The 22,223-nt window shown below is 37.9% G+C and overlaps 1 protein-coding gene and 1 non-coding gene across 2 annotated transcripts in view; one reads left to right on the top strand and one right to left on the bottom strand.

Moving 5' to 3' along the window:
• Positions 1–3,215: 3,215 nt before the first annotated feature.
• trnat-agu lies at positions 3,216–3,289 on the bottom strand. Its single transcript has one exon. It is a non-coding gene; the product is annotated as a tRNA-Thr (tRNA).
• Positions 3,290–3,805: 516 nt separating this feature from the next.
• The window catches only part of cmbl (carboxymethylenebutenolidase homolog), a 52,937-nt gene continuing 34,519 nt past the window's right edge, over positions 3,806–22,223 (top strand). Inside the window, exons 1-4 of the mRNA NM_203570.1 lie at positions 3,806–3,870; positions 6,399–6,620; positions 10,354–10,461; positions 11,832–11,974. Of these exons, the coding sequence (NP_988901.1) occupies positions 6,406–6,620; positions 10,354–10,461; positions 11,832–11,974 (466 nt within the window). The 5' untranslated portion in view covers positions 3,806–3,870; positions 6,399–6,405. The remainder of the gene's footprint in view (positions 3,871–6,398; positions 6,621–10,353; positions 10,462–11,831; positions 11,975–22,223) is intronic.

Here is a 22,223-nt window from a genome sequence, read left to right on the forward strand (position 1 = left end):
CACATATAATGATGTAAATGTGTTGATTTTGCATGAGCTGAAATGACAGAAATGACAGTATATATGGGGGTATGTTCACATTGGGGCCCCTACATGCCACATACTTAGGTAAACCTATACATATTGGGCATCAAACTGTTCAGTGGACCCCTGGCGTTCAAATTCAGGGTGTTTTATCTTGGTACCTAATGCTATGTGGGAGATAAGATGCTTCAAAGTGGAAGCTTTGAGGGGATTTTTGGAAATGTCATCAAAATTGCTAACTTTAGAAAAGCTGTGCGGCTTGGTACTTTGGAGTAGAAAGACATGGGTACCCATTTTAGATTTGGGGGAATGTGTACTTTCCAAAAATATATGACTTTCTGGGGTGAGCGTACTTTTTACTAGCTTCATCCCACATATAATGATGTAAATGTGTTGATTTTGCAGAAGCTGAAATGACAGAAATGACAGTTCATATGGGGTATGTTCACATTGGGGCCCCTACATGCCACATACTTAGGTAAACCTATACATATTGGGCATCAAACTGTTCAGTGGACCCCTGGCGTTCAAATTCAGGGTGTTTTATCTTGGTACCTAATGCTATGTGGGAGATAAGATGCTTCAAAGTGGAAGCTTTGAGGGGATTTTTGGAAATGTCATCAAAATTGCTAACTTTAGAAAAGCTGTGCGGCTTGGTACTTTGGAGTAGAAAGACATGGGTACCCATTTTAGATTCGGGGGAATGTGTACTTTCCAAAAATATATGACTTTCTGGGGTGAGCATACTTTTTACTAGCTTTATCCCACATATAATGATGTAAATGTGTTGATTTTGCAGAAGCTGAAATGACAGAAATGACAGTTCATATGGGGTATGTTCACATTGGGGCCCCTACATGCCACATACTTAGGTAAACCTATACATATTGGGCATCAAACTGTTCAGTGGACCCCAGGCATTCATATTTAGGGTGTTTTATTTGGTTACTTTATGACCTGTAGGAGATAAGATACTATAGACTGGAAGCTTTGAAGCGATTTTTAAAAAAAATCACAAATTTTGATAAAAACCAAAAACCAATAAGCATTGCGACTTGATAGTTTGGAGTAGACAGACAGTTGTGCCTATTCTGTATTCCCCAGAATCTGTTCTTTCCAAAAATGTACAATTTTCTGGGATAAACCTTCTGTTAGTGGAATTTTGGCCTTGAAATCCAAAGTATGCAGTTTTTTTGGAGCAGTGCTTTGGGAATTTGGTAGTGTACTGCTGGGAGTTTTTGACCTATACAAGTGAGAAATCTCCATAAAACTATATATATTTGGTATTGGCACGTTCAGGAGACATGGGACTTTCCAAATCAGTTGTATATTCGTGCATAAAATAATTTTTGTTTCTAGTATGTGTGATTATATTATGGAAAATTTGATTTTTTTTGCATTTTTAGACATTTAGAAGCCTATATCTTGTTACAGAATTGGAATTACACAAAAATTCTACCATATTTTGAAAGCTTAGGTTGTTCTGAAAAAAATGATATATTGTTTTCCTTGGTAAACTAAAAGTCCCCCCGAGGAAAGGCCCCTAAAGTGAAACAGTGCAAAATGTTCAAAAACTGTCTGGCAATACAAGTTCCGCTTTGACCAAAATGGCTGGCAGTAAAAGGGTTAAAAACCTCCCTTGTAGTTTAGCTCTAAAGCTCCAAATGGACACTTTAGGGCTAACATACATAGTAAGTTGGGTTGAAAAAAGACATACACGTTCAACCATAATGCCTATATCTATGAAGATTTTCATTCATCCAGGTCATGGTATATCTAGTATAAATAAATTTAAAGCAACTGGACTTGTTAAGTAATCATTGAAGACGTTTCACTACTCATCCGAGCAGCTTCTTCAGTTCAACTTCATCCAGGTCATGGTATATCTAGTATAAATAAATTTAAAGCAACTGGACTTGTTAAGTAATCATTGAAGACGTTTCACTACTCATCCGAGCAGCTTCTTCAGTTCAACTTCAGTTGAACTGAAGAAGCTGCTCGGATGAGTAGTGAAACGTCTTCAATGATTACTTAACAAGTCCAGTTGCCTTAAATTTATTTATACTAGACATAATGCCTATATATAACCTGCCTAACTACTAGTTGATCCAGAGGAAGGCAAAAACCAAGTTTATTATCTACAAGGACTCCAAGGTCCTTCTCCATTATGGATTTGCCTAGTGCAGTCCCATTAAGGGTATAAGGGGCTTACATATTTTTACATCCCAGGTGCATGACCTTACATTTATCCACATTAAATCTCATCTGCCACTTAGATTGCCAGCTGGTCAAGATCCTGCTGCAAGGATGCCACATCCTGGATAGAATTGACTGGTCTGCAGAGTTTTGTGTCACACTGATACATTACTTATAATACCCTCCCCCAAGTCATTTATGAACAAATTAAACAAAAGATGACAATTAAACAAAAGTGGACAATTAAACAACATTTTAACTAATAGCATTGAGCTTAGGAGCCAGTTTATCAAACAATTAACAGGCAATTTACTCCAAGCTTTACTAAAAAATTGTTTAACAGCCCTATTCACTTGAAATTTACATTTCATTTCATGTCCAATTTTGGCCATTGTAAAAAGAGGCAACCACGCTGAACTTTCAGCTACATAGAGAGTTCAGCAAAGCTAACAACAAATAAGTGCTTTAGATGTGATAAATTCTAATGAAAAAATGCATGCTTTGTTAACTATATGTATGTTGCTAGCTCATCTTACTGTAATATTTGTATAGATCAGCAGTTCTCAACCTGTGGGTCGCGACCCCTTTGGGTGTCAAACGACCCTTTCACAGGGGTCGCCTAAGCCCATCGGAAAACACATATTTCTGATGGTCTTAGGAATAATTTTATGGTTGGGGGTCACCACAACATAAGGAACTGTATTAAAGGGTCGCGGCATTAGGAAGGTTGAGAACCACTGGTATAGATAGATTTGTAGTAGTGAAGTCCAGGCTGGCTTTGGACACACAATTAGTGGGGTTTGGGCTGGTAAAATGACCAATATTTTAGTTATATAAGATCTATGAGAAGCTTGGCAGATCAATAATTAAACTGCCATTATTGGCCCTAGCGGTAAATGTGAGTTAATAATATCTGAGGGGCATTAAATCAAACATCAGTCTTTCCATATAAGAATGCATGAAATGAAAGTGTAAATAAAAAAAAAAAAAAAAAAAGGCACCGCTGGGATTCGAACCCAGGATCTCCTGTTTACTAGACAGGCGCTTTAACCAACTAAGCCACGGCGCCGTTACTTTCCCGGGAATCGTAACTGAATTCATTTTAACGTATATTTTATATATTTATTCAAATATTGTATTAAATTTAAAATATTGCTCCTCTAAGCACTGTCAATTGATACCTTTCATATAAGAATGCAATATGGGTTAATAGCAAGCGTAGAGGCGTATCTCTCCCAACGGTAATACGAGTTTTTGCCATCAGTTTACGTTCTCCGAATGAAAAGAAATTAATTTTACAAGCCTCCGATAATCGTTAAACCATGAACCATTACGCCTTAAAACAGGATGCTTGCTGCCTCCCTGTTGGCTTGAAATTCGTCTTTCGTGGGAGTGTTGCTGAGTCCGTTTTTATCAGTCATATATATTGTTACATGAAATCGACAACAAATCCGACTTTGGCTTTTTAAACCTATGAAAAGCTATCAGCCCGCCCCGAGTTGCACTTGGGGGAGGCGATGCTGGACGCCCAGCTATAAGAGTCTCCCTGTACGACTAGTGAAGAGAGAGTAGTCAGTCTGTGAAAGCTGGATGCAAGAGAGCTCTCTTGGTTCGGCTCCGTATCGCTCCACGCGGAAGTGCTAAGAACAGGTATGAGACTGTTTGTCCTTGCAAGCTAATGGCACCCGAGTTTCTCGCTTGGGGCTAGGACAGTGAAGGACATACAATGTATGTACTTATGTCACGTAAATGTAATGAAACGTGGGAATAAACATCTGCAGCTATTTCTTTTATCTGTGTGTATGCATGACCTCTCTAAGACATATATCTGTATGTTTTCAATACGTATTTTCTAATATAAGTAGGCACATAAATCAGCTGCAAAATATTCCTTTGTTTTTGGCACATAAAACGAGTTAGATGTCTGCAATTGCAGAATGTCAAAGTTTTGATGTCTGCGATTAGTGGGGCCTTATTTGATAATGTGCTATGTGATAAAAGAGCAAAATATGTTGTTCTACTGGAAGATCTTTATAATTTCTACTGTAAATAGTCTGACTCTGAGGCGTTAAAAACAGATATATTTGAAAACTTAGGGGGAGATTTATTAAGACACGAGCGTAACTTCGGCAGTTTTTTTTTCATTTGCGCAACTTTTTCATACGCCCGCGTGACTTTTTCAAAAAATTTGGAAAGGTTCTGCTGCTGTTTACAATCGTTATACGAAAATTTAGTGACTTTCGGATCGCCAGTACGATATTATCGTGACTAATACGATTTTTTTTGTGATATTTGCAATCTTCAGAAATTATCGTATCCAATCTGAATTTTTCCCATTCGGGATTCAAACTCGTGTTTTAATGAATCGGCCCCTAAGGGGAGGTGACAGACGGGGAGATTAGTCGGGCAATAATGTCCCCGTAATGCCATCCCACCGGCAAGAATGTAAATCGCCGGTGGGATGCCATACGCATCACTGCGACTTCCAGAAATCATAGCAACGCTTATACCATCCCACCAGCGATTTACATTCTTGCTGGTAGGATGGCATTGCGGGGAGATTAGTCGCCCGCAGCAATAAAGATTTCTTGCAGGGCGACTTATCTCCCCGTCTGTCACCTCCCTAAGGCTAAACTCCACAGGAAATTTTGATCAGATATCAGATTTTATCTGATCTTGTCATGCAGCACCCTGCAACAGCACAAGGGTTGTAGGTTCCTACAAAATCTGACCTCCATGGCTGTAATGTAAAGTTGGATCAGATGAAGTCAGGTGGTATTTTATAAGTGCATCTACATCCAACAGTGTATTTCAATAAGAAAAAAAAGTCTGTCAGATAACTTCTGATCAGATTTTCGCAGCATGCAGCATTTCCTTTCAACAAGCATGTTGTGTCGGATAGCTGTCCTTTTGCGTAGTTTACACATCAAATTTATGTATCAATTCCATTATATTTTAACTCATGCAACTACTTCTGACTTGTAGGATGCATTTTGTCGAATTGACTTGGCAGATGTGGCCCTGTCGATTTTTCTTTTCTTTAAAGGAGAAGGAAAAGCTAATAAAGAGTTAATCTCAAGCTGCAGGCATCCCTTTAGTTCTCTCAATAGTGCCCTTAAGTCTCCCCATATTTCTCCAGTTCAGATGACCAGAAGCCTCATAGAAAATAAAAACGCTGAGCTCTGTAAAGAAAGTTCCCGTAATGCCATGCTGCTGCACCAAGACCAGTGTACATGCTCAGTTTGTAAGACTATGAGGAAGCTTCCTGCTGATTGGCTCAGATCACACATTCCTAAGGAGAAGTCTTAGCATTCTTGTGGGAGGGGGGACCAGTAAAGGGGAGAGAGGAGAAAGCTGTTTGTCTCTGGCACAGGAAAACAAAGAGACTGGAAATCCTGTTGTGAAAGAGAACTCAGTGCAGAGTTTCTGTGAGTGCTTATGGCTGTATTTACATAGACCTTTCTGATAAAGATTGCTTAATTTTTACCTTTCCTTCTTCTTTAAATGAACCTAGTAACTTATGGCAACATAGGTAAAAGGAATAGTTTCTAAAAGCCTGTTCTTTTGTGATTCATTCTAGCATTTAAAATGTTATTCTTGAACCAATAAATGTATTTTTTAGCTGTAAGATTGGTGAGTAGGCAGCAATCTCAAGTGCCTAATCCTGTGCTTTTAGAAACAGTCAGCACTTGACAATGAAACTGCTTTCAGATACTGTTGTTTTTCCCACTGGGAAACTAAGACCAATGACGCAGGAGGAGATTAGTCGCCCTTCGATTAATCTCCTCTAGCGATGACAATTAATCTACATTATCGCCTATAGGAAAGCATTCAGAGAAGATTAGTCGCCATTGCTAGAGCAGATAAATCGTGACCAATCTTCTCAATTTAACTAAATATATAACAAATTATATATAAAAAAAAACTTTTCTCTTTTGAAAAATAGTTTTCCCTTGACACAATCCCTTTAAAGTTATACTGACAGTTTGGAATAGATATCCCCATGACTCAATAGTTGTGGTAATATGTGTTGCTGTACATTTCAGTCAGAATATGAGTTAATAAATTCACATGCTTGATATTAACAGTGTGACTGCTTCAAACAATATTATGACTGCAAACAGGATAGGCCTGAGTTAAACATTGAAAGCACTGACTAACCTTATCATTTTCCACAGCTTTCTAATGGCAAACGAAGCTTGCCCCTGCCCATGTGATATTGGAGATAAGATTGAATATGGAGCAAAAGGCCAGGAGGTCCAAATTGAGCACATAAAAGCTTATGTTTCTAAACCTCATTCTAGCACAGATAAAGCAGTGATTGTAGTTCAGGATATATTTGGATGGCAACTTCCTAACACTCGCTTTATGGCTGATCTACTCACAGCTCATGGATACATGTAAGTTTGCTATAACCATTTCTGAAAAATATTGAATCTTAAAGGGGTTTGAGTGTTCCTTAAAGTTTTCAGAATGTTCACCTTTATGTTAAATTTTAGTATTTTATAGAATGTCCTCTTTGCAACTTTTCAACTGGCCTTATTTTAGTATATTTTTTTGTTATAGTTTTTAAATTATTTGCCTTCCTCTTCTGCCTTATTCTAGCTTTCGAATGGGCAAAAAATAATTGCTCTGAGACTTTCATGTTATTGTTATTATCACTTTATAGGGTTGATTCACTAAAGTACGATAAGCGTTATGGCATGCTTTTTTGCGTTAAAATTGACGCAAAAAAAACGAGCGATTCCCTAATGTGCGCTAAGACGCATGCACTAAATAACGCATGACCGCAAGGCATTAATTTTAACGCATTGCGTTAATTCTCGCATAGAAATAATAATAACTCATGATTCACAAACGCATAAGAAGCGTTAGACGCACTAAATATCGCATTAGTCTGTGAGAAAATTAACACCTACTTTGGGCAGGCGGTACTTTTAGAAAATTGTGGTTTGTGAGCTTTTGGCAACACAACATGGACTTTGCAGTGGGATTTTTTCAAGTATGTGTTGGCCCAGTTTTCAGGGAAATGGTAATTTGCAGAAAAGTAGTTTTACAAGCGTATTGGTTGTGTGCGTTAAATCGTGCGCTAATATAGCAAGCAGTGCAATATATCGTGCGCAGCGGGAATTAACGCACTCGTGGAAAATAACGCAAGAAAAACGATCATCGCGACTTAAATAATGCAAGCAACATCGCATCTTAATTAATGCAAAGTCACAAAAAATAAGAAGCGATAAAATTTTTACCGCATGCTATAAATAGCGCTCTTTAATGAATCAACCCTTATAATACTTCTCTTTCTTTTTAGGCCCTCTCATTTTAATTTTTCAGCCTTTCATTTAAAAAATTGTCTGGTTGCTAAGGTAAATTAGACCATAGCACTAGATAGCTGGTGAAATTTCAAATTGGAGAGCTGCTAAACAAAACCTTATTTCAAAATCCACAAAAATTAGGACTGGCTGCAAATTATCTCCGGTGGGGACAAAAAAGGTGTCCTGTTGAAGTTTTTGAACAGCGATGTATTCCTTTTTGTAAGCAATGGCTTTCACTGTTCCTCACCACTTGCCACTTTTCTCTTCTGCTCTCTTTCTGTTCTTCTCTCCTGAAATCTGCATATAATTCTCTTTCCTTTTCTTAGTTGCAGGTTGATTTCTTTTTACTTTATAACTGAAAATTGAGTCTTGCATCAGTTTTCACTAATGTTCTTCTCGTTCTCTGCCCCTACTCTTTTCTATTTTTTTCCCCCTATACTTCAGCTTTTTCTATGTCACCTTTTTTTTACTTCTTTCTTGGCTTGCACCTTTTCTTTTTGTATGTTTATTTTTATTTTTAAAGTGGTACTTATGTACAGCAGAACAATGGATTAATAAAACAAATATGAGTCAATGAGTCAATACTGTACAGCGCTGCGTACATAAGTAGCGCTTTATAAATAAAGATATACATACATACAATACAATAATAAACTCAAAGAATAGTTACATATGTTTTGGTAAGTGTAATGAGACAAGAGAAAGGAGATCCCTGCCCTGTAGAGCTTACAATCCAAATCTTTTCTACCTTGCTGAGTTGGTGGTGGTGGGGGGGTAGGTATTTGTTTATTTAATTGCTTAATTTTCCTTAAACACAGGAACTTTCTAAGTTATGATCTTGGTATCAAAAGTTGTGCATGTGTAGATGATAAATAATATAAGTTGTGCTCAACCACTTTGTAACTTAATGCACAGAATGTGCATATATATATATATATATATATATATATATTGATAATGGGTGATGGCGGAGGATCTCTTGTTGTTGTGTTAAAGTTAGGACACACAGGGCCCGATTCACTAAAGTCCGTAATAAGGAGTGCTATTTATAGCATGCGTTAAAAATCTTATCACTTCTTATTTTTTGCTCGATTCACTAAAAGGACACTTGTCATAATTAAGAAGCGATGTTCTTGGCGTTATTTATCTTGCGACAACATATTTTCAAGCAATATATTACGCAGCGCACAACATATTACGCAGCACGTTGCTTGAAAATATGTCGTTGCAAGATAAATAACGCCAAGAACATCGCTTCTTAATTATGACAAGTGTCCTTTTAGTGAATCGAGCGAAAAATAAGAAGTGATAGCATGCTATAAATAGCACTCCTTATTTCGGACTTTAGTGAATCGGGGCCACAGTGTGATAGGGTAGCATGGGGCTCAGAAAAGCCCCTGTGTGCCAAGGCCAAGTAGACAGAGATATAACTGAATTAGTTGTTGAAATTTACATATATGTAACCTTATTATGCATTAAATGGGTCCTAATTGTTTTAACCTTAAATTTGAAAAATATGCTACCTAAGGCTAAAGTCTCACAGAGCTGTTACTTAGCCTGTGTATAAGTGAAGGCTGAGAAGCAGCCCCTCTGATCTCCTCAGCCGGCTCCAGTTTCTGCATACACAGGGAGCTGACTTTGGCACAGAAATGTGTGAGTATGCATTTCTGTGCTAAAATCTACTCCGTGTGTCTTCACACAGGTTGACACAGGACCTGTAAATGCAGATGCTGGAGTTGTCCAGTGTTTCAAATCATAAATGCACCAAGTGTTAAAGGGGTTGTTCACCTTGAGTTAACTTTTAGTCTGATATAGAGAGTAATATTCCAAGGCAATTTGCAATTCGTCTTATTTTTTCATTTGTAGTTTTTTAATAATTTCAATAATTGTTCAGCAACTCTTAAGTTTGCAGTTATAATAGCTATCTGGTTACTAAGGTCCAAATTACCTTAGCAACCAGGGAGTGGCTTGAATGAAAGACTGATAAATTAATAGGAGAGGGACTAAATAGAAAAACGTTATAAAAAGTAACAATAACAATAAAACTGTAACCTTACAGAGCAATATTTTCTGGCTACTGGGGGTCAGTGACCCCCATTTGAAAGCTATAAAGAGTTTGAAGCAGAAGGCAAATAATTCAAAAACTATAAGAAATAAATAATGAAGACCAATTAAAAAGTTACTTAGAATTTTTCATTCTATAACTTAGAGCCACCCCTTTAATGGAATGAGCTAGCTCAGTGATCCCTAACCAGTGGCTTGTGAGCAACATGTTGCTCACCAACCTTTTGAATGTTGCTCCCAGTGGCCTCAAAGTAGGTGCATATTTTTGAATTTCTGGTTAGGAGGCAAGTTTTAGTTGCTTAAAAACCCAGTGTAATTGCCAAACAGAGCCTTCTGTAGGCTTTGAGACAACATAGGGGCCATCAAATAGCCAATTATAGCTCTTATTGGCACCTCCAGGAACTTTTTTCATGCTTGTGTTGCTCTCTTAAACATTTTCCATTTAAATGTGGCTCATGAGTGTAAAAGATTGGAGATCCCTGAGCTAGATACATGCAGACCCGTATAACCATTAATTTGCCACACAGAATGAAACTTTGATGTAGTAAGTTTTAATGGGATGAGCTGACAACCCTTCTGTTGAGTTTTTAATGTAATCATTATCGCTTTCCTTTTGCAAATGTGAGAAGTAGTCAGTTAATTTTTTGAGCACACTTGTCACAGCTGTTTATATTTTACAGTGAATGTCTGCGTACACATTTGTATGTCTATCTTTTTTTTTTTATTTTGCTGTTCTGTATTCTGGGTTTTGTAGAACAATTTGTCCAGATTTTTTTGTGGGCCAGGAGCCTTGGAAGCCATCAAATGACCGGTCTACATTCACTGAGTGGCTGCAGACTCGACAAGCAACAAAAGTGGAGAAGTACACTACTGACTTTATCTTTATCAATAAGTGAACCTAAATTGTGTGTGTGTTTGAATGAATGTTATAACGTGCGTGTTTAAAAATATATAAAAAATATTATTATATATTAATAGAGACAAACAAAACAAGAAAATGTTCCAATAGGTTTATCACATTAATGTAATTTTTCTGGTCCTTCTAACATATAAATGGCATGTTCTGATGTAGGAGTGTCCCATTTATAATAATATAATTTACAGTTTGGTCCCATAGGGAAATTACCAAACTGTAGATTTTATAGTGAATGAAGTATTGTAAAAAATAAAGATAGTAGAAGTCACAAAGCATCACTAAGCATTGTTTATAAGGGTATAATTTAGGATATTCATGGCTCTTGTGTATAAATATGTATATAAGCAACTGGGTTTTAGAGACACTTAAAATGTAATTCTTCACCAGTGCTTATACCGGTATTTTAGTAATCGATTTTCCTGAAATTGTATTTTAATTATTTTGACTAACTTGACAAAGCAAAATTAGGTGTCAAGAAGAAGAAGAAGAAGAAGAAAAAAAACATACAATCTATTTTTTTTTTGCATTAGCTACTATTTAAAATGTACTTTCTGGTTCAAAATTAATGCATTTCTGTTCATCTAGTGTGACTGGGTCATTGGGTTCCCATTAGCGGAATCATCAAATTACTATTCATTCTTATATTGATATATAGATTTATACACAGTGGAGCGTATTTTATAACATTGGAGACAAACATCACCAGTGATGTTGCCCTTAGCAACTATTCAGATGTTTGTTTTTGTTTTCTAACTTGTAGATGACTGTTCAAATCTAATAGCTGATTGGTTGCTATAGGCAACATAACTGCTGATGTTTGTCTCCATTGTTAATAAATACTCCTCAATGTGATTGTTGGGAGAATGAAACCACTTCAGCCAAATCCACCAAAAATCTTTTAATACCTGGAGTTATATATATATACTGGAACAAGGACAGCACTCCTAGGATTTAAAAAATTGTGAGCAAAATGTGAATGCAAAAATAGAAAGGTTTATTACTCGACGTCTCTGTCTTACACAGAAACCTTCATCTGGAGTTTTTCACTCCAGATGAAGGTTTCTGTGTGTGACCGAAACGTTGAGTAATAAACTTTTCTATTTTTGCATTTGCATTTTGCTCACAATTCTTTAAATCCTAGGAGTGCTGTCCTTTTTCCAGTGCATTTGTTATGTGGACTGTTTTATTTTTAATATATTTTTAAATAAAATGTATATACAATCCCTTCTTCTCAAATGATTCTTCTATACAAAAAATATAGTAAATGATTGTCATTAAATGTGAATGTTTTAGAAAACCATTTTCTCTTATCTCAGGGAGATTAATGTTGTACTCAAGTATCTGAAGGAGCAGTGTCATGTGAAGAAGATTGGTGTCATTGGCTTTTGCTGGGGTGGAGTTGTGACTCATCATTTGATGCTTAAGTACCCAGAACTAAAAGCAGGGGTGTCCTTCTACGGTAAGAAAGTTTATGTAGTAAAGAAATTGGATCAAGAGGCTGTAATTTTTCTTAAGAAGTATCCAATTTTAAATTTTCCCACATTTTAATTTTTTTTTCCTGCGGTCCCCTCATATTTGAATATTTTCAATGGATGTATTTTCTGAATTTTATAGGGACCTGACACCTAGACAAAAAAAACAAAACTTATAGTAAAAGTACTATTCCAATTAAATTTGAAACCCATATTCTTTTTTTTCCTTATTGAAAAAGTAATCCACTCTCGCGTGTAACAACAAAGTTTGTCAATTAGAGCAAGGAGTCACATAACTGTAAAAATATTATGAAAACAGACTAAACATAAGATTAAAAAGGCAATTGCAAATATTGGACCCTAGTCCAATATTTGCCGCTGGCAGCCTACAGGAAGGGGAGAGAGATTTCAGTGATGTTACTGTAGTCTTCACACTGCTGTAGGCTGCCAGCACCATATCTCAGAGAAGCAAGCAGGGATCTGGGAATTAAGAAATGCAGGAAGTACTTAAAAAGAATTCCTTTAGACTTTATATTAACTTTTCCTTGTCCTTTAAATATATGAAAGAGAATTTTTTTTTTATATTTAGTCATCTGATCTGGGAGTGATATTAATAATAATGGTATCTCTGGTTGTTGGGGTATAGTGATTTTGAGGTCTTCATTAATGATATTGAAGAGCTGTGACCAAATGATAAACAGTGTGAGAATTCCTCCACGTGTAAAGTAAGTTCCCCATGTAGCCGCATCCTCACCAGCATTGGGATGAGGAAGTAGATGTGATCCACCTGTAAACAAATTGTTTCATAGGATTCTGTATGATTGGTATATCTTGGCACCTTATAATGTTTTAGCTGTTTCATGCCATTGTTCTGAAGTAATGGTTGTTTGTAAATCCTGTTCCCATTTAAACATATAGTGGTATTTCAAGTCAGGTGGATCTGTTAGCAAAAGTTTATAGCATTGTAAGAGAGTACTTCTTACCTTTCACCCATCCTTATAAACATATTCTATTTGGGTTTGCTGGCATCAGGATTCATGGTCCACATTGTTCGTACTCAAGAAATGAGTGAGTCTTAAGTAAGTATATCTTTCCCATACTGGAAGCTGAAATTTTTCTTGTAATTCAGCAAAAGTTCTATATGTTTTAATCCCATATAGATCCGAGATAAGATTGATACCATTACCAGCCCAGTTCTATAGAGGAAGATCTTGAATTAATTGTGTGAAATAATCTAAAGGTATTTTTGGGAGACATACCGTATATACTCGAGTATAAGCCGATCCGAATATAAGCGATTCAAGACAGGGGCTGATGCCCTAACCAAAAATATGTATATCATTTTTTTGCTTTCCTTCTCCTTTAACGGATCACTGTAACACCAGGGTACATTCCCACAGCCGTAAAGAGCATGTGCCTGCCAATCCTACACTCACACCACAACTATCGTTCCACTTCATGGCAAGCGATCCACTTCATGGCAAGCGACTACGTTTGCTACGCGCTTACAGTTCAGCGCCATCTAGTGGCCGCAAAGAAATATCGCCAAGATGCCTCTCGGTTACGTCACGCTAAGCCGCGGGCCCTATTGGTTGGCCACCTTGCTGTGGCAGCAGACTTTTATTCTACACATCTTTATTTTACCGAAGCCTAGAGCGCCGAGCGGTGCCGGTGCAGCGATCAACTCAGTTACAGAAAGGCCATCACTAGCGGCCGAGAGGGCGGGCACTGCAGCTCATTACCCGGGCAGTGAGACGTTACGGAGCGAAGGAATATCACGCATGCGCGGTACGTGACCTCATGCGACTTTAACCGTTTGGGCTCTGGCGGAGGCGGGCGCCGCACAATGAAGTCGGATGGGTGGGTTAGTAGAAATCGCGGAAGGAAGCTTTGCAAGTTTGAGTGCAATATATACCCGAGTATAAGCCGAGGGTCACTTTTTAAGCACATTTTTAGGGCTGAAAAACTCGTATATACGGTAAGACTGTCTGAGTGGTCTGGAGCATTTGAAGACTATGGTGTCTGTTTTGTGCATGTGTAGGATCTGTTATCCAAATTACGGGAAAGCCATTTCCCATAGACTCCATTTTAATCCAATAATTTAGATTTTTACAAATGATTACCTTTTTCTCTGTAATAATAAAGCAGTACCTTGTACTTGATCCCAACTAAGATATAATTAAAGGGATTCTGTCATAATTTTTATGGTGTACTTTTTATTTCTAAATTACACTGTTTACATAGCAAATAGGTCAGTCTACCATTTAACCCTTTCACTGCCAGCCAATTTGTCCCAAAAGTGAACATCTACTGCCAAGCCTTTTTTAGACATTTTGCACTCATTACATTTGCTTCGGTTTCTTGACAAGAAAACCTACATGAAATAAAGCATGTTATATATCGTTTTTTCCGGAATGAATTGGGCTTGAAAATTGTAATAAAATTTTGTACTTTTTCTGGAGATTTAACACATTTTTTGAGTGAAATATGTTAAAAAAAAAAAAAAGTGAAATAAAGGAAAAAGTATTTTTATTTTGTGTTTTTTTTCCAAAAACAATTACATTAACTTACAAAAATTTTACTGCTTGTAAAAGCCCCGATTCTGCTGAATCCAACAATACCAAATATGTATTGGTAACCCACTTTTCTTGTCCAGAAGACACCACAATAATAAAACAGCATTTTGTGCAATTTTACATCGAAAAAAAAGTGAAAAGGCCATCTCTATTTTAACATGGCATATCTTATGACAGAAATAGAATACCCCCATAAGTCACACATTTTTAGAAACTGCACACCTACATATTTTTAGTTGTGGTGTAGTTTTTGCTCTAAATGTAGCTCCTGTCATACAGATAACGTAAAAACATATGCCATATTTTTAAATTTTTTTTTTTTTCTGAAACACTCACAGTCACAATCACAGTCACGAAGTCCAAAGTAAATTCGAGAATAAAACACCAATGAAAATTTTTAAATGAAGACAGGTTATAAAAGAACAAGTTATCCCGAGTAAAACGATACCCCACATGCATGTGTGTACCTAAAGAGACGGCCTCCAAACAGCCCAAACAGGGGCAATGCATAAGAGCAATATCAGCTGGAAAATATGGAGCTGCGCTCTAAGTGCACACTTTGCAGTTTTTCAGTCTAAACACCCCCTAACTTGTGAAATACCCCCACAAACTATATGTTTTCTGAAAGTGCACATCTGTAGCTAATCAGCAGCGCCATTCTTGCTTTCCTATATGCAGAGTTGTGGCCGCAGTTCTCCGTAGAAGTTGCGGTTTGGCTTGAAATAAAGAAAAAAAAAAGATCCAAAGTTAGATTTCTCCCTGAAATTGCCATAAAAACAAAAAAACCCACTAAAATATCAATATGCAACTTGTCCTGAACAAAACGATACCCCACATGCATGGGTGCACCTAAACACACAGCCTCCAAACAGCCCAAAACAGGGGCAATACATAAGAGCAATTTCAGCACGAAAGTTTGGAGCTGCGCTCTTAGTGCACACCACGCAGTTTTTCCATCTAAACACCCCTTTATCTGTGAAATACCCCCACAAACTATATGTTTTCTGAAAGTGCACATCTGTAGCTATTCAGCAGCGCCATTCTTGCTTTCCGGCATGCAGAATTGTGGATGCAGTTCTCCGTAGAAGTTTGCAGTTTGACCTGAAATAAAGAAAAAAGAGATCCAAAGTTAGATTTCTCCCCGAAATTGCAATAACAACTAAAAAAAACCTGCCCAATTTAGCCCCAAAATTTATTTTATTTACCTTTATCTGTTTAGTTCAACATCTTTTGACTGTATAGCTTCATCTGTATTCCTGCGAATCTTCGGGTGATGCAGGGAGGTGGTGAAAGGGAGTCATTGCCCCCACCAAGTAATGACAACCGGCGGGGGCAAGAGAAGGGAGCGCGGGCTAGGTTTAGGCAGGAGAGGTTTCTGCCTGGCACCCCCCAATTGTTGCACCCTAGGCAGGTGCCTCTTCTGCTTACCCCTAGTTCCGGCCCTGGCATTAGCTAAAGCATACCTCTCAACATTTGAAAATGAAAAGAGGGACAAAAAGATTTGGTGAGCGCAGTGCGCATGCCCACTTTTGTGGCCCCAATTACCACACCCCATTTGTAAAAAAAAAAATACTCCTTATATATAGTTAAAAAGGCTGGATCAGACGCAATTGTGCTATACCCTCAAACTGTACTATCTAATAAAAATATAGAGAGAAGGCAGTCAGTTATAAGTGAGTTATAACTATGTACCATACACAGTGCCCCCATACACAGTGACCCCCATACACAATGCCGTAATCTATTACGGAAATGCGGGACATTCATTGAACTATCCGGAACAGCAGGATGCGCTATAAAAAGCGGGACAGTTGGGGGGTATGGCTAAAGAGGTGACGTGAAATAATGAATTATTGCATAAGTTGCATAGCACCACAATTCTGAAAAAAGCTGAATGCCTGCACCAAGAACAAAATATATATTGCCCAAAATAAAGGCCTCAATATCTGCATTGAAAGCTGAGCTAATGAGTTGTGAATTCGCCAGTTTCTCTCCAACCAAAAGAGCTATGCCATCAGAACAGTACTATTACTCATAATAAGGAGAAAGACTACAATTAGCATAAGTGTTGAAATGTAAACTCCCATCTACCAACAAACTATAACTTTCACCCAGAAATACATATAGCTTTATAAACTGCCCTGAAACACTAGTACTGGCCTGTACACTAATAAAACCTAAAATGTCACCCAGAAATACATATAGCCATAGCAACTGCCCTGAAAGGGTAGCTTATGAGGTGTCAGTAAAAAAAAACCTTGTGGCATCAGCAGGGGAGATTAAATCATCCGCAGGCAATATGAAACATCATGATCATCACGCGCCACAAATTTTTAGGGGCCCAGCCCGTCACCTCAGTTGGCTATACATAACCTAACATAACATTTTAAGTAAGGAAACTAACCACAACATAAAATTCTGACCTGAATACATAAACCATAAGGCTATTATATTAATTTTGCACAAAGCGGGATGCCAATAATTATTATAAAATCAGTGCACAACAATTTATTACCCTTTCAATAGTGCAGCCGAGTATGGTATATTTCAAAACATTGTTTGAAACATAACCCGGGGTTGCGAGGGCACTTAGGGCAGTAGTACCGTGTATCTCGTCTTATACCCCTTTTGCGGCACACTCTGCAAGCTTTCTGGGCAAAACTTTTTCAGGTGTGGGTGGAAGCGTATCAATAAAGTGCTTCCCAATCAATCGGCCACATTGTCACTAGGGGGCATCTCAGGCTCTGTCTCCTCTACGCCACTAAACAACAGGGCAGGGATTATCTGCAGCTGGTATTTATAGTAGGATAATTTGGGGCCTGGTACTGCTGCCTTATATACAACATATGAATTTCGAAGGGCCATTTGAATCAAGTATATACCAACTTTTCTGTACCAGGCCTTAGTTTTTCGAGTGGCCTTATAATAATGTTGGAGTTGATCAGTTCTGTCAACGCCACCCATGTACCTGCTGTATTCCCTGCTACAGAGAGGTTTTGTTTTAGGGGGCCTACCAACTCTCCGTACCACAGTTACTTACTCATCGTGAATTGTCGTCAGCATGAATACATTTTTTGTGTCATAATAATTTATGGCCAGGAGCTCATCATTTCTTAGGGCATAAACTTCTCCACTATTAAGTTTTTTGCAGACCAGATCCCTGGGCAATCCCTTTCAGGTACGATTTATAGTGCCACAGGCTGGAGTATCTAAACAATATAGGGCAGTGAACAAGGGGATACTAGAGTAAAAGTTATCCACATATAAGTGGTAACCTTGGCCCAAAAGTGGAGAGATGAGCTCCCATACAATTTTGCCACTGACTGTCAAATCAACGGGACAACCAGGGGTGTCTAATTGGGAGTCCTTGCCTTCATAAATCATGAAATAGCTGGTGTACCCCGAAATGCGATGCGCCCTTTGAAGAGGAGAAGTGACTCATCTATACAAATGTTTTGGGAAGGGGTATACACTTCTCCACACCGCTCAGACAGGCTATTTATAAGGGGCCTCAATTTATGCAGCCTGTCATGGCCGGGCACATCAGGGGGTACAGCCGTTGCATTGTTATTGAAATGCAGAAACCGGAGCAGTAGCTGATACCGGTTTCTCGGCATGGTGGCAGAAAAAACAGGGATAGACAACACAGTAGTGGTATCCCAGTAGGACTTTTATGAGACCCATAGCTAAAGTGAGTCCCAAGAACTTTTTCATTTCGGCAATGTCAGTGGGATGCCATGCCTGCGCTCGAGCATACTTAGGTAGGGGATTATGGGTAAGGTATTGCTCGGTGTATAAATTTGTATAGAAGACCATATCCTGTAGGATGGCCTCAGTGATATACAATTGAAAAAAATCAATAGGCTCAAAATTCCTGGTGTCCACCTTAACACCAGCGACTGCAGTAAAAGGGGGGATCTCAGGGGGAAAATTACAAGGAGGCCTCCACGCAGGCTCTCCTCCAGCTGCAGCATCACCTATCACCCTCTACCTCCATGGGCTCCTCAAGAGCACTAACCGTGCTACTACTACACCATGACTCCTCAGTAGAGGAGTCATTCTCTGAACCAGGGGGCACATACTCGGAAGCAGAGTCACTGAACTCCTCCGAGCTAGAGGCCATGCACAGTGCAGCAGCCTCTTCAACTGAGAACAACTTTCTGGCCATGTTGCCAACAAAATATTTTCAAACTAATATAACACCCTAGTCCAAAATGCTCCCAATTAGTCACACAAAAAATCAAGTAAATCAGAATATGATCAGAAGCCAGAAAAATCTAACAGCTACGCAAAGATAAACTACTGCAACACAGGTAAGGCAGACACTAGAAAAAAAAACAGGTAAGATCTGGCTAAGAAAAAAAGCAGCTTTGGTTTCAAACCCCCCACCTCTAAACTCCCTTGAACGCCTGAACTCCCTAAAAAAAATACAACCAAGAACAATCAGGAACAATCCAGAACAAGCAAAAAAAAGCAAAAGCCAGTAGATGCAACACACAAATAAAAAAAGCAACGCACAAATAAAAATGCAATAAAATTACTGAATATACAAAAAAGTGATTATGACCTAATTACTATTGAAATAAAACACAAGCAAAGTTCTGTAAATACAACCAAGATCAATAAGCAAGAACAGTAAATGAATAGCAACACAAATCTAAAATGCAATGAAACCACTGAAAAATGCAAAATCAAGCAACACAAGCAATATAACTAATCAAAGTACAAAAGAAACTCACAAAATCACTGAACAATACAAGAAAAATGTGATTATGCCGTGTGACTTGCGTTCAGGCTACCTGATCACTTGTCACACTGCAAAATCAAGGTAACACAAGCAATATAACTAATCAAAGTACAACACAGAACTGAAAACCACTGAAAAATGCAAGAAAAATGTGATTATGCCGTGTGACTTGCGTTCAGGCTACGTGATCACTTGTCACACTGCAAAATAAAGGTAACAAGCAACAGTAATAAAACTATAAAGGAGAAAAATCAAACCTGCCCTATCGAGATCTGGCCAATAACTCCTTAACCGGCTTATATTGGCTGGCCCAAGCCACTATTACATGGTGGTTGCTGCAAAATCCTTGGAGCAATTCTATAGGGCCTATTTAAGAGCATCTGTTTTTTTTTTTTTTATTTCTCAATACGTATTTTTAGCACCAAAAGAGGTGTGTCCAAATGGCTAAAAATCCAAATCTGACAATTCACTGGCTAAAACTTGCCGAGATCATGTAGAAATCAATGGCAGAGGTCCCTTCCCTTTTCTTGTTTTGTCTTAAACATTAGAGGTTTCAGATTTTTTACACTGTTTTTTTGTGAGACAATTTCATAAAGTAGAGGATTTGGTGTGACAACTTGAAAAATTCAAGTTTTCGCAGCAACAATTTTAAAAATATCGAGAAAAAAAAAAATCAGATGCTTAGTAAATGGGCCCTATAGAATTGCTCCAAGGACTTTGCAGCAACCACCATGTATTGAAAATTATGATTTAATTGGTATTACTGAGACCTGGTGGGATGAAAAATGCGACTGGGCCGTAAATTTAAATGGTTCCACACTTTTTAGGAGGGACAGAGAGATTAAAAAGGGTGGAGAGGTTTGTCTTTATGTAAAGTCAGATTTAAAGCCATGTAATAAAGACATTACCAATGAAAATGTCGAATCTCTTTGGGTAGAAATTTCAGTTGGGCTGAAGGTTACAAAGAAAATGATCATTGTGTATGCTAAACCATGTATATGTGAGGGGGATGAGGCCCAGCTCCTGTTGCATATGGAGGAGGCTTCACAACTGGTTCAAGTTGTTATTATGGGGGACTTTTAATTATCCAGACATTGACTGGAGTAATGGGGTGGCTAAGTCATAAAAAGCTAGTAGGTTTGTAAATATGCTAAATGACAACTTTTTATTCCAGGCAGTTCAAGAACCTACTAGGAATGACTTTTTTTTGGACCTGGTAATATCTAATAATACTGAACTCATCTCTAACATTTGTGTGGGTGAGCATTTGGGGAACAGTGATCACAACATGGTCTCCTTTGAGATAATGCTGCAGAGACAGCTCTGTAAGGGATTAACTAAAAAGCTCAATTTTAGACGTGCAGACTTTCTCTGCAATGTGTCAACTGGGAAAGGCTGTTCATAGGGTTAGACACAAAAGGAAAATGGAACATCTTTAAAACATTGCTTTGTAAGTATACACAACAGTGTATTCCACTTGTAAGCAAGGAGAGGCATTGCAAAGCAAAACCTTTACAGCTGAATAATAGTGTTGAGGTTGGTAAGAAAAAACGTGCTTTTAAAGCATTCAAGTTAGCTGGGACAGCAGCTAGGAGTAAAAAGAATCCAAAATTATTTTTTAATTATGTGAATAGTAAAAAAAATGAAGCAAAAAGTTGTGGGAACCTTATTATTACGAGGGGGTCAGTTGGTTGATGAGAACAGGGACAAAGCAGAAATTTTGAACTCTTATTTTTCATCTGTCTATACATCTGAGGAGCCAGCTAATGAAGGCTTCCCTTTTAATATGCCCAGTTCTAGTAATTTAGCTACTGACGCATGGGTCACTCGGGAGGAAATTCAAAAGAGACTTGAACATGTAAAGGTAAACAAAGCTCCAGGACTGGATGGAAAAGCTTATAGAAGGGGTAATAAGGTATAGGGTACTTGAATACATTGCAGTTCACAATACTATAAGTTTGTGCCAGCATGGTTTTATGCGCAACAAATCTTGCCAGACTAATTTAGTCTACTTTTATGAGGAGGTGAGCAGGAACTTGATGCTGGAATGGCAGTTGATTTAATTTACTTGGAGTTTGCTAAAGCGTTTCATACAGTACCTCACAGAAGGTTAATGATCAAATTGAGGAATATTAGCTAGAACATATTTGTAATTGGATAGAGAACTGGCTGAAGGATAGATTACAAAGAGTGGTAGTAAATGGAACATTCTCTAATTGGACCAGTGTTGTTAGTGGAGTACCGCAGGGGTCAGTCCTTGGTCCTTTGCTTTTTAACTTGTTTATTAACAACCTGGAGGTGGGCATAGAAAGTACTGTTTTTATTTTTGCTGACGACAAAAAAGTTCCATGCAGGATGCTGCCACTTTGCAGAGCGATTTGACAAAATTTGAAAACTGGGCAGCAAGGTTCAATGTGGACAAGTGCAAAGTTAGATTAGAGGAACAGAGCTTCCATTTGAAGCAGCGTAGGTGGTTTTTCAAGGTGAGGGCTGTGAGGTTGTGGAATGCCCTTCCTAGTGATGTGGTAATGGCAGATTCTGTTAATGCCTTTAAGAGGGGCCTGGATGAGTTCTTGAGCAAGCATAGTATCCAAGGCTATTGTGATACTAATATCTACAGTTAGTATTAGTGGTTGTATATATAGTTTATGTATGTGATAGTATAGATTGGTAAGTATAGTTTGTGTGTGCTGGGTTTACTTGGAAGGGTTGAACTTGATGGTCTTTTTTCAACCCTATGTAACTATGTAATTAAGACGCGGGGTTTTCAAGCACAGACTTTTCATGGATTTATTTTTAGTTAATTTGAGAGATTTGAGGAAATTGGTATAGTTTAATTTTAAAATGAAAGAAAATGATAAATTGTAGAGTTTTATTAAAGCTGCCTCTAAAGTTTTGTACCTGCCCAGATAA

The sequence above is a fragment of the Xenopus tropicalis genome, chromosome 6 (assembly GCF_000004195.4).
Source record: "Xenopus tropicalis strain Nigerian chromosome 6, UCB_Xtro_10.0, whole genome shotgun sequence".
Classification (NCBI taxonomy): Eukaryota; Metazoa; Chordata; class Amphibia; order Anura; family Pipidae; genus Xenopus; species Xenopus tropicalis.